Genomic DNA, 14,264 nt, shown 5'->3' on the forward strand with positions numbered 1-14,264 from the left:
CATTATTATTGAAAAACTCTTATTACAGCGATATACATTTCATTACATTTCTTATTCCCAAGTTCTAGAAAATTGTGAAACTTACAGAACAACAGTACGGATTTATTGTAATGTTAATTTTCGTTCCGTTCTCCTCGAGTCTGTTAAATTATAGTTAACATTCAAAAAAACATTTCGTAATGTTATTTAGAAACAAATGTTTTATTTCTCTGTGGGCTTAACGTCAAACTTCGGTTTTCGTATGGACAATGTTTGTTCTTTAGAAATAAATGTGCCGTGCGCTTCTCTTCACATGCTGATAAAGAGGAAGTTTGAATTGATCATTTTTACAGTGCATTCATTACAAACGCGTGTAATCAATCTACCAGCTTGCTACTTTATATAGAATACTAAATAATTAAGAAAAAAATGTGGCACCACTACAGCGTTCTGCCAGAAAAAAAAGGAAAAATAAAAGAAAAAGCCCTCCAGGAAGAGGTTTCTTACGTTTAAAAGTCTGGGCAATTTAGAAGTTGGGACTTGATCAGTTGTTGTAGCATACACTGTAATTAGACGGTGTTGCTTTTTGTAACGACTAAATGCATTTGAAGGTCAAGGATATAAAGGTAGGTTGCATGAAATCATCGTGCATGTGTATTCACCCTGGCAAACAGAGTACACGGTGTATTTATTCCTGAATATCGTTGGCTGAAATAGTTTGATTTCTTAAATTTGTATTTCAAAGAACTGAAGATTAAATAATAACCAGGTGAAAACACATGTTTGAATTTACTCCTTAAGCTGTCAACAAATTTTTATATCTTTGTACTTCGGATTACAAAAGGTTATGCTCGTTAGTTGACATACATTAGTACTCTACAGTTTTAAGGATAAGGTTAATATGAATCAGTTTTCAGTATACTTAAGAAGTTGTTTATTTTGAAAAGATTTATCATTTGGAATACACAGAGGTAAAAATAAATTCTCGAACAAGAAAGATGAATAGTCCAATCTAAGAGAGTGTAATTCGTTGACTCGTCTTTATTGTGACATCCTGTATATTTATTTGTCCTCCATTAAAATGTGACATGTTCAGAACAGAAATGTCCTAATGTATAAAAATAAAAAAAAATATATATTTATTCTGAAAGTACTCAGCAAAACAATAGAAAAAATATCAAAGTAAGACGTAATATTTTTTTTTTAGTAAGCCATAAGTAAACATGACGATGTTTTTTCATCAGCTTATTTATTACTAGTTAAAATCAGTTACACTTGAACAATAGTCATTCACAAACTTGATAATGCCGATCATTTGAAGAGAAGTAATTCTATTCATCGGATACTTAATAGTATATTTTGAATGTTGCTGTGTGTCTCTCTAACCTCTGTTGTCACATGGTGTTCTAGTGGTTCCGGCCCAAACAGAGGTCAACAATACAAATGTTAAACAGGAGAATGTGGAAGTAAACGCTCAGGTTCAGAACACCACAACCACCACCACTACACCTAATGGTAATGCTAAACTCCCTACTACCAATAGTGATCGTAAAAACATTGAAGAGCTCTATGATATTCCTGTAGGTGAGTACACGACTGACACCCAACACTAATTGACGTAGATTCAACTAATTATTTTTATTAGCTTTTGTTTCAGTCAGTGAAATCTAGTGCATTTTTCCTATTTTTGAGTGGCTAGCATGAAACACTAATGTCTATGTTTTGAAATTAATTAATGTACACATTTACTTTTATTAACTTAATCAGTTGGAATTGTATTGTGTAGAAGTAGTGGCAGCAGTTAACAATATATAAAGTGGTTTACATACTTGTAATTGCTTCCAAAAGATACAATATACTTGAAACAGTATTATGTAGTTTTATTGTTATTATTTGTAATTAATTACTGGACTAAGTATTGCGCATTTGTGCTAACGTAAGGGCAGAATTCTTAAAATGCTATTCTACAATATTATTATGAGGTACACGAATCGATAGATGTCATTGAAGTGAACAAACTGATCCTCATGCGTAGTTTTCGAAAGAGTGAGCAAGAACTAATTTCTTTGTAAACCTAAAAATTGGTGCTGCTCAAAAGGTACGTCACATATTAAGATTACTGAAGGGTTTTCATGATGGTACTAGCAGGACAATAGTACATGATGTGGTTGATGTGACATAGCACAAAATTTATCATAGCTCTTAAATTTTAATTTCTGTTCAACTATAGTACGAGGTGCATTCAAATTATAATACCTCCAATAGTTTTTCTCAGGACTGGTAACAGATATAAACGTGCTGTTCGTTTTAAAAACAGACGAACACATGTCAATGCGTGACAGATGGTAGCACCGTACGGCACACAGAATTCTAGCGGCAGTGGTAAAAGTGATACTGTTTTGATACTTGGGATACTCGTAAAATGGCGACGTTTTCATTACAAGAACATCATGTAATCATTTGTTTTCTCCACTGATGTGACGCCGCTTGAAATTCATCGCCAGTTGCGTGAGACATGTGATGATGGTATCATGGATGTGTCGAATGTGCGTTTGTGGGTGCGACAGTTCAAAGAAGGCAGAACGTCGTATGACAAAAGACCAAGATAATCTCAGCGTCGCAGAAGCCGATCTGACGACGCGATCGAACGAGTGAAAAAAGTTGTTTTGGAAGATTGCCGAATGAGTGTGCAATACATCACCTCCAAAGGCATCGTGGTATCTCTGCATGCTGTCGTCAAATCGGATTGTACGAGACCGAGATGGTCTTGATTTGTTATCACACGACGTTCTGCCTTCTTTGAACTGTCGCACTCACAAACGCACATTCGACTCATCCATGACACCATCATCACATGTCTCACGCAACTAGCAGTGAATTTCAAACGGTGTCACACCATGCAAATGGAGAAAACGACAAGTATCGTAAATACATCAAAAATAGTCATCACTCTTATCTTCCGCTAGTGTTGTGTGTGCCATACGATGTTGCATCTCTGTCACACATTGTCCACAAGTGCTCGCGTATTCTGAAGCAAACAGCACGTTTTTATCTGTTATCAGTCCTGAGAAAAAACATTGGAGGTTTTTTAAACTTGAATGCACCTCGTATTGTCGAAAGATAATTTTTGTGACGTTAAAAAGTATGTTTTTTGTTCCCAATGTGACGCATTTATTATACATGGCGTTTCAAAATACCACAGACAACGTTTGGGAGGTGATTCCTAATACCAAGATAAGACAAAAAGTATAAACCAACCTGGGTGCACAAATGCTTCCTTTCGAAGTTATAGGCTGCCAAAAGCATGAAAAATGAAGTTTAAAGGTCCATAGCTCCAAACCTGTGAGACCTAGCGTAGTCGGATCAAGATCAACACTTCACTTAGAAACTAACATGTGCCCTATCCAAATATCCATGTTTCAGACTCCTGCGGTACTTCCACAGCAATTTTTATACAGGTAGTTGCTGAGTACTTCAAATTATATGTTCGTAGCTAAACTTCCTCTATAAAAATTGTTGCATGAATAGCTTAGGATTCTGAAACATGTATTTTTGGTTAGTGCACATGTTAGTTCCTAAGTGAAGCCTTAACCCAACTATGGTAGGTCTCATAGTTTTGGAGCTATGGGTCTTTAAAGTTCATTTTTTCATGTTTTCGGCAACCTATAACTCCGAAGGGAAGCATTTGTGCACCCAGGATGATCTATACTTTGTGTCATATCTTGGTGTCAGGAATCACCTCCGAAACATCGGTGTTGTTTTGAAACACCCTGTATAGTTTTTATTCTTATTGCATACAGAAAATATACCATGTTAAGCAGTAGATTTTGTGTGTCCTAAACTTGTAATTGCTTCATAGCTTCAGAATGTCGATAGTAGCTGTGACCAGTTACAGAATTGTTCATGGAGATCAACACTCACTGTCCGTTATTTAAAGCAGTCTATAACCCTTTACAGAGTATGAAATGATAAGCAACCCAATCCTGCTACATTAGGTGGAAATAAAAATAAATAAATAAACAAAAAGACATTTGTTCAATTGAAGGCTGCTTCTCGTTTTCATATTTAATGTTCATAGGAAGTACAATAGTGTGCGTGTTCCGAGGTTTCACTCGATGGTTTTGTAATTCTGAGATCTATAATGAGTTTTTTAAAAAATCATCCTAAAGAATATTGTTGAAATCTATTTTTACTGTTTTCGCTATTCTCTGAGAATATCTTGGAGATCCTGTGTATTAAAAATGTAACAAATTGTTTGTTGCTTCAGGTGCCACAACCGACAATCTCCCGCCTGGAGTGTTGTATCGAGTGAAGGCGACGTACAAATACAACCAGGAAGACGTGGATGAGTTGTCGTTTGACGTCGGTGAAATAATTCGGGTCGTGGAGTACGATGATCCTGAGGAACAGGTAACTATCTCACAGATTCTATTGCCTAATAAATAAGGAAATAATCAGACTCATTAATCTAGGCTAGAGTTCAAAACAATAGCTTCATATTAAAAACTAAAATGTTAATGTGGATAAAATGTCAAAAATTCAATGAATCTAATCTGTTTTGACATATTTGGTCGGAGACGTGAGCATAATTTGCAGACTACACAACGAAGCCTAGAGACAAATCATTCACAAAGATAGGAATCAGAAGGTTTATAGTAATGATATTGCAAGAGAAATGATCGATAGTCAAAAGTAATCTTTATTGGACACCAAGATACAAGAAGCGATCTCATACAAGGTGACGTGATGAAATCAAGAAGCGCTTCGGGGTAACGTGAAAAATAATTTCCCAAGATCAGATGGGTTATGTAGATTAGGATAGTCTTTATTTTTCGACTTCTGAAACTTTGAATCTCAGCCCCTCAAATGGTTTTATATCAGGGCAAAGTAACCCATGAGAAAAAATAGCTCAATTAATAAATGGTGGCCCAAACGACCTCAAGTGTTTAATGGATTTACAGTGTACAATATGAGGCAAGGATACTGATAAAATTGAAAAGACAATTGCAAGTTAATAAACAGGTGTTATGGGGGTAATAACTATTAATTATATCGAGCTCCCTCGTGGCTAAGCGGTTAGCATACGCGCCTTTGGCGTGGGAGAGCCGGGTTCGATTCCCGGCGGGAGCTCATGGGGTTCGGATTCCACGTTAATCAGTAGGTCCACGTCTCATATAGCCTCGCTGCTGAAAGGGACGCTAAACTAAAATCAACTCAACTCAACTATTAATTATAGATAAATTGAGGAAAACGTGAAATTTATGTTTATAGTGAAAAGCTACTCCGAAACGATATGTCATAAGACTCTTTTCCTACTAAAATTTTTGAACCTCAATCCAAGATGGCGGATTTTGAGATGACCGCCATGATGGTACTATGCAGTAATAGATGTGGTTCTACCTCCATTAATAATATCCAATATAATGGTGTCTCTCCAAACATATAAAGTACCTTTGCCTCATATTGTATGCTGTAAAAGAAATAAAAACTTTCAGCCGCTTGAGTACCATTTAATATTATTCAATTTAGTTATTTTTTCTCATGGATTACTTTGGTCTGATATGAAACCATTTTAAGGAGTGGGACTAAAAAAAATAGACTACTCTAATATATATACTCACAGAAAAAATGGAGGGAATGAAATGAAACTTCATGGTTTACAAGGCCACACAACTTTAGTTATTATATCAGATCAATCTGACGACGGATTTGGTTGTACGAGCGTAATACGTGTTGCATGTCAGTAAGTTGTTGCACTTGCTGGAGCACGAATACATGGCGTTGATGCGGCTTTCAAGTGAGTCGTAGGGTCGTCATGTCGTTGCCTGAAGCAAGTCAGTCCATAGCTGTTGTAACTGCGCCTCAAGATCTACGTTGGCGTTCGAGCTGGTTCCAAACGTGTTCAATTTTGCAGAAATCAGGTGTCATTGCTGACCAAGGAAGAACCTCAACATGACGTAAACAAGTCGATAGACACACATGCCGAGCGTGACCGGTCGCTGTCTTGTTGAAAGATGGTACCAGCGTCCGAGAAACAAAGTCGAAGCGCAAAACCTACAATGCGATATCGGTGAAGAGGAACAATAATAGGAAGAAAACCTTACGGGACAGATTCTGCCGAGCACTAAACCGGATCGCCAGTCAGAACCGTCGTATGACTGCAATACAAGTAAAGGAGGGACTCAAGCAGAACTTCCACTGCTTGCATCGACAATCACAGTTCGCCGCGAGTTATATGATATAGTCATACGGGGTCTTGTTGCAGGGGCGAAATCGCTGCCAAGGAAGCATAACACTTTCGCATGACGCCAGTGGTGTCGTGAACATGCAACTTGGAATGCTGCCAATTGGAAACGTGTCATCTTTCACATTATTTCAAACCACGGGCAGGCACCCAAATTGCGTATGATTCACATTTTGTCCTCCTAACCGTGAAACATGGCAGACTCTGTGATTTAGGGCACAATATTGTGGTTTTCAGTATATCCTGTGCTGACGCCTGCCGTGCATGACTGCCAGTGATTATGTCGCCATTTTAGGGGACGATGTGCATCCTATGGTTCAAATGTCGTTTCCGGGCAGTGACGTCATATTATATGATAATTGGCGAATCTACACGGCTGGAGCTTAGTTTGAGAAACATCGGAATGTAGTTGAATACTTTTATTTGGCCTCCCAAGTCCCTATCCCCCCCTCCCCCGAACAGCATATTTGAACATGTGTGGTCCGATTGGTAAACACTAATCTGGCGTAGGTTTCCACCTCTGTCGTCGCGCACGGGATTGAGCGATGCGCTCCACGCGAAATCGTGCAATATTCTACTTGCTACCCTTCACGACCTCTGTGAACCTCATTCCACTTCGCATCAGAGCTGTTCTGAGGGAGCAAACTGCTAAACAAATTTAAATTTGCGTAGAAATATAAAAGTTACGTATATCATTTCCAGCAATGAAAGGGGGGAAAATATTCTTCTTTATTTATGTATTCATTTATTATTCTGTTTACGTGCGACTTGAAATAATAAAAATAAACGATATTTTGTATATCACTCAAAAGTATGATACTTAAAAGTAATTCAAAGGAGATTAATAACTGAACTGAAATGAGTGTCATGGTTACGCTCTTTAGGCTAAATGAGACAGATGGTTAATGAAGGTGGACGATAATGGGAGAAGTGGTGAAAGGAAACGGAAGAACCCCCACGGACACACAAACTCACTTAGCCTGAGATTGGACCAAGACTTCATCTAGCACTAGAGGTGAGCGCTGTACCATTGAGCCACCAGGCCTCCATTAACAACTGAATCGTGATATACCTGAGTACGTCTTTCTCGGAATGATCAATTTGTGTTTTCAACCTAACCTAACTCAAATCGTATTATGTTGAACGAGTTAATAAATATTGGGTTGAAGATTGAAATGTGCCACAGTCTCTGACTGCAGCCACAAAGTTCATTCCATGACGAAACAAAACCGGCAAGATCTTTTCTGCCAAGAAGTGATCAAGATGCCGAAAGAAAAATGGAAAATAATCTTTGTTTAACATCACACGATTATGCTCTTCAGAGTAAGGGAGATGAATGAAGGAAGAAAATGTGGAATGAGGATGTGGGAGGAAACGGGAAAACCCACGGTCACGATGTTGTCCACCACAAATCTAGTTGGACGGGTATCGAACCAGGGACCTCCACGGATGAGAGGTAAGCGCTCTACCACTGACCCCCACCCCCCGAGGTGCCGGAAGAGGTGGTAGTCAGTGGAGATGATGCAGAAGAATACGATGGTTAAAGAAGCGTTTCGTACTGCACCATCCTTTTGAGTGATATGCAGGCGTTCATTGTAGTGTAACAGGAGGACACAGTTGCTGAATGCTTGTGAAGAAGTTGGCAGCGCTGTCAGAATTGTGGCGGGCCGGCGGTATGCGTTTGCGTAGACCGGCACCCACACAAGAGAGTTTTGTAATTTACTAAAATATTTTTATTTAGTTAATTAAAGTTTTTGTAAAACACCAACTATAACTTGAGCGGTAAAGTTATACTGGAAACAGGAACTTAGTTAATAAAATAGTTTGAAGAATCTTAGTATTATACGGTAGCGTTGGCCGTGGCCAAGACTTATTTTTTAATGGAAACAATGGAGTTGTTATCCTGATTAAGGTTTTATAATTAAACAATCCTTTGGGATATTTTTTGAAACAAAACTCGACAAATATGTTTTTTGCAGTAAGCCTGCAGTTTATTGGCTTTAAGCAAATTACAAGAACCAGAGTTGGGGCGATAGTGTAAGTATTGTGTTTATATATAAAAGAGTTTTAACTTACGTGGCGACGTTTTAATAGGTAGTTTAAAAATAACTTACTAAATGTTACTGATAAAAACAAACTTGACTGTAGTACTTTTTATAAATAAAACAAAATTGCACTAGACTGGGAGGGCACGAATCAGTCCTAGTGGGTAGGTAGGTAAGAGGTATACTATTTGATTTACCGGTTTGCGAACAGACATCAAATAGGGTAGGCTACTAGAGGTTAGGAATAGGTTACCGTTTGATTTACCGGTTTGCGAACAGACATCAAACAGGGTAGGTGTAAAGGTTACCGTTTGATTTATCGGTCTGCTAGGCAGACATTAAACAAAGTTGGTTACCAGAAGGAATTAAGGTTACCGTTTGATTTACTGGTCTGCGAACAGACATCAAACAAGGAAGGTGTAAGGGTTTACCGTTTGATCTACCGGTTTGCGAACAGACATTAAACAAGGAGTTACTATTTGATTACCGGTGCGTTTTAGGCCAGCTAAGCAATAAACTTAGAGTCTGTCAAAACACACATCAAATAGGGGTGCGACAGAACTTTAGCCGTTAACTTCCTAAGCTTGCCAGCAGTTTCTGGAGCGAGTTCGGGCTGAAGCGAAACTTGCGGAAGTAGATTGCTAAGTTCGGAAGGAAGTAACTTTAGCCGTTAGTTTTCTAAGCAGACCAGCAATTATGGGAGAACCCTGGCTGAGCCATCTTGCTTTTAGAAACAGATTGCTAAGTTACTGTGAGGATTAGGTAGGGTAGTACTTTGACCGTCAGTTTCCTAAGCCGACCAGTAATTATGGGAGAATCCTGGCTGAGCCATCGAGCTTTCAGAAACAGATTGCTAAGTACTGGGTAAACCAAGGTAGTGAGGTAGGTAACCAATAGAGTGAGTAGGCAGGCCTCCGTAGAGGCAGAGAGGTTGGAAGGCAGAGGGATGGATAACTAGAGATTTTTTTGTGATAAGTTCCTGAACTGAGACGTACCTAACGAATTGCGTACTTTTCGTAGTTTGCACGTCTCTGAGGGGTTCAGGAGGGGGACGTTGTCCGACGAGAGAGGCCAAAACATGCGTTTTTAAGGGCCTCGGTCGGAGGTGCAAGCGGCACCAATTTACGGTTTGTGTGCAAAATAGTAACGTGAGCAAACGTTGCACGAGGACCGTAAGGTCAGAGGTTGAGCATGCGTGGAGATTTAAAAAGTACCTAGGGCGGAGCCCGAGGGGGACCAGTATTTTGAAAAGAAAGATTATTGGCTTTGCACACGATTTCGGGTGCAGATGACCTCGGAAGAGTTCCACTCTGAGGGGTGGAGCGACTAACTATTGGAACGAGCCATGCCATTAATATTTAGATTGGCTAGTACAAGGTGCCTTGGGCGGAGCCAGGCAAAAGATAAGATTTTGTGTGTGCGCATGCGTGTGCGTGTGATGTGTAGTTCTTGAGTTTAGGTGTGTGAGCCCCTTTCTCTGGAAGAATGAGATTACATCGAGATATTACAGAGAATGGTACAAATAGTATCTTAAACTATAAACATATACTAAACATAAAAGATTTCAAGTAATAAACTTGAAAGGTTTTATACATAATGAACTCAAGACCCTTCAACAGTTTATCTTACTTGTTTTTTGACCAAAGACATACATATATATTTAATGTTCTGAAGAACGAAAAAGAATCTTCTTTTAGAAGCAAAAATGACATTTTAAAGATACACAAACTATATGGGTTTTTTTAACAGTATTTTACCACTAATAATAATAATCTAACTTGTTAAAAGACTACATCAATATAGAAAAAAAACTAAGCTTCTGTATCGAACCAGAAGGGGAGAATGTTTATCTTAACTGCGGTTGACCTACAGGTCAGAAAGGGGGAACTCGGTGAAGGCAGACAGGATGTCTGGTTTCCAGCGAGGAGAAAAAAAAAGAACACTCAACACGAATTTGTATTTTAAAAGAAGTAAATGAAATACGAATTCTGTTGCAGTTTTAAAAATGTAAAACAAAAGAAATAATTATTCGCAAAAAATAGTTTGCGAATTTGCGGCCCCACTACAGTCCTTCCTCCTAGGGAAAGAAAAATTTTAACTGTAAGGCAAAAATTTAAATTTTAACTGTAAGGCAAAAATTTTTCGTACTAACTACAATCAAAGTAAAAAAAATCCAAAATTAAATTTTAACGATAGTTTTTAGACTTAGTAACTTTTTGATTGAGATGAGGTGAATTATCATCTTGTGATTTCTTGTTAAAAGTTATTTTACCAGAAGCAGCTTGATAAGTAGCATTAAGAGCTGGATTATTTGATTGTACACCTGCAATGATTGTTGGCTTAAAACATATGGTTTTGATACAGTTTGAATTACACCATTTATTTTTATGTTTACAACAATTAAACTTAAAACTACAATACACATAAAGAAATATAAAAATGCTAAACATGATTATATAAGTTAAAATAGAATAAGAAAATACATGATTACTTTGTTTTATTTGCCATTCTTGTTTATTAATTAATTTTTTAACATTTTCAACACGATGGCTGGCATATTGTAAATTTGTTACTTTGTGTATGATATGATTTAATGGCAAAGTAAATTTTATATTTTTAATATTGATTTTTGAGTTTGAGAATATACAACAATCAATGCTATCATTTAGTAGTGGAAGCAAATTTTTACTTGTACTGTTACTTACATATATTTCCTGAGAACTGATTAAAGAATTTGGACCATAAGCTTTACAGTTTTTATTTAAAGTTAATTTTCTAGTTTTATGAATTAAAACAGTTTTTGACACATCATTTCCACAAACTATTGTTAATTTTTTTGGGAATGGCGAAGCAAATAACCATTTATTATTATCTAATGAAATCCATAAAATATTTCTTAATTTTACTATACGTTTGTTACAATTGGTTGGAATTGATTTAACAAAATCAATAAGTTTTACTTTACAGTTTTTATTACTATGTGTAGGTTTTAGCGGAAATGTTTGTTTGCAAACCCTTGAATATGAAGTTAATTTTTTACAAGTATTAAATATATGTTTATCAATTTTACAATATTATTGCTTTGATATTTCAATAATCAAATACGGATTTTGAGGCTGTATAAAGAAATACTTATTGTCTTTAAGCTTAGTTGGAAATGGAATTAATTTATACATATTAAATTTTAAACCATTAGTTAAAGGTAAACTAATAACATAACCAAGAATTTTTTGATTGATGAAAACAATTGATCTTGATGTTTTTATTAATGTATGACATGCAAATTTATATATGTCTGACTACAAGTATTGACTACGTTTAATAGACAACATAGTGTCATGAATAGTTTTTAAAAGACTATTTGATAATAATTAACATATGAAATGACATCTGATTTAATTATCGTAAATAATTAAATAAGAGTCATTGATAATTAACATCTGAAATACCAAAATGAGAATTTTTAGATTTTAAACAACCAAATTAAATTTATGAAGTTAATTAAATATTTCTCTTTGGTTTTTTACCATGTATATATTTTAAATTTGCTCAACCTTGTGGAGTTTTCGGGTGATTACACTTAATTAAAGTTCTCGATGAGAATACCCAGAACATATAACCAAAAAAAATTTATTTAATATAATTAAGCAAGCAGACAAGGAGAGAGGATGCCTCATGATGGCTGCGAACAAGAACGGAAACTACATTACTTACTAATAAAGTCTACTAATAATATAATTTTAACCTATTAGCATGAATTACAAATGTTTTTCTGCGATTAGCAATAGTACAATTAACACCTTTAACTTTAACTACTTTGTATGGACCGATCCACTGTGAACCCAATTTTTTGGATCGTCCTCTTCTAACAGATTTATTTTTAAGTAACACTTGATTGCCTACTTTAAACAATTGTTCTTTATGAGAGGCGGTCTTATCATATTGTTTTTTGTTTTTAACCTTAGATTGTTTTAGTTTTGATTTAGCTAATTCGTAACTGTTCTGAAGCTTCTGCTTTAGGGTTTTGATGTAATCATCATACGCGTAATTAATGTTGGTAGTTTGTTTTTGTAATATACCAGGGATGTTAGCCATCCGTCCAAACATCAACTCGTGTGGAGTATAGTTAGTTACTGAATGCGGAGTTGTATTGTAAGCAAAAGCAGCGTATGGCAACCAGACGTTCCAGTCCAGTTGGTTTTCAGACACATAATGCCTCAGATACTCAGCAAGAGATCTATGAACTTTTTTAACGAAGTTAGTTTGAGGGTGGAATGCACTAGTATGTAGTTTCCTAATCTGGAACATGCGACACATTTTCTTAAAGGTATCGCTCATAAAATTAGTTCCTTGATTGGTTAAAATGGTTTGAGGTATACCGAAAACACAAACAAATTTTGTTACAAAGGCTTCAGCTACGGTCTCTGCATTTTGTTGCTGTAGGGGAATGGTTACTAAATATTTTGATAATTCATCTTGGCATGTTAAGATGTATTTGTTTCCGAGAAAACTCTCAGGAAACGGCCCTATAAGATTTAAAGCACATTTTTTAAATACTACATCAGGAGTGGTGGTCAAAACCATAGGAAGTTTGACATTAGGTTGGGTGAGTTTGTTCTTTTGACACGACTCACATTTTTTTATGTATTTTTTGACATCGGTGTTTAGTCTTTTCCATGATTTTGGATTGATATTGTTTAATTTTAAGTACGATTTGATTTTAGCTATAGTTTGATGAATACCTTGGTGTCCACCGGTAGGAAGGTAGTGAAACTCTTTTAGAATCCTACTTTTTGTTTCTTTGTTAAGGGTAGAAGGTTGACCTGGATTGGGATCTAAATATGCAATACGACTCAATGCATCAGCATTGGTATTACGGACACCTGCTTTATAAACAATTTTATAATTATATTTTTTTAGCTTAATTTTCCATCTTAAAAGTCTACTATTAGGATCTTTTACACTAAACACCCAAAGTAAAGGTTTATGATTAGTCACAAAGGTTGTTTCCTTTCCAAAGATGTATGGGCGGAATAGTTTGGCAGCCCAAACTATCGCAAGTAATTTATGTTTGGTTGTGGAGTAATTTTTTTTGGCATTATTAAGTGTACGACTAGCGTAAGCGATTGGTTTGTCTTGGCCAATTTGGCCCTGAGACAAGATAGCTCCAATTGCGACTTCTGAGGCGTCACAGGTAATAATAAAGGGACGGCTCATGTTAGGATATTGAAGGAGAGGTGGTGATGTTAATTTTTCCTTCAAAGTTTGGAACGCTAGTTCTTGTTTGGTTTCCCACTTGAATGGAACATTTTTTTTTAACAAAAGAGTGAGAGGTTTGGCTATATTGCTATAGCCTTTAATAAATTTACGGTAATAAGAACTTAATCCTAAAAATTCACGCAATTGCTTGACATTTTTCGGATGCGGAAAATGTAACACTTTTTTAATTAAGCGAGGGTCTGGCTTTAGACCTTGATTTGTTATTTGATGTTTTAAATATGTTACTTCTTTTCTAAGAAATTTACACTTATTAGGCTGAAGTTTGAGGTTGTAGGTTTGAAACCTATCAAATACAAGTTTTAATCTTGACATATGTTTCTTTAAGTTTTTACTATAGATACAACAATCGTTTAAATACGAAAAACACTTTAATTTTTGCAATTTGGATAGAACAATATTTATCATTTTTTGAAATGTTGCGGGGGCACCGCATAATCCAAAGCTCATGCGATTATACTCGTAATGACCATATGGTGTACTGAAGGCGGTTTTATTACGGTCTTCAGGTTTAATTTTAATCTGTTGGTACGAACTGGCTAAATTCAAGGTTGTAAAGTATTTTGATTGCCCTAACTGATTTAGTATTTTTGTAATATTTGGTAAAGGAAAGCTATCTCCAATAGTAATTTGATTAAGCCTACGAAAATTTAAACATATACGAATCTTAGGTTTGCCTGATGCATTTATTTTTTTTGGCACTATTAATATTGGAAAAT

The 14,264-nt window shown here is 36.1% G+C and overlaps 1 protein-coding gene across 2 annotated transcripts in view; it reads left to right on the forward strand.

The window, feature by feature from the left end:
• Amph (amphiphysin) overlaps nucleotides 1-14,264 on the forward strand; it is a 140,926-nt gene that overhangs the window by 117,759 nt on the left and 8,903 nt on the right. The window contains exons 7-8 of one of the 2 annotated variants that reach the window (XM_081749514.1): nucleotides 1,390-1,563; nucleotides 4,247-4,389. In XM_081749514.1, the coding sequence (XP_081605640.1) occupies nucleotides 1,390-1,563; nucleotides 4,247-4,389 (317 nt within the window). The remainder of the gene's footprint in view (nucleotides 1-1,389; nucleotides 1,564-4,246; nucleotides 4,390-14,264) is intronic. The other variant, XM_081749515.1, reaches the window with a different exon arrangement.

This window comes from Thermobia domestica, chromosome 2 (genome assembly GCF_964235325.1).
Source record: "Thermobia domestica chromosome 2, izTheDome1.hap1.1, whole genome shotgun sequence".
Classification (NCBI taxonomy): domain Eukaryota; kingdom Metazoa; phylum Arthropoda; class Insecta; order Zygentoma; family Lepismatidae; genus Thermobia; species Thermobia domestica.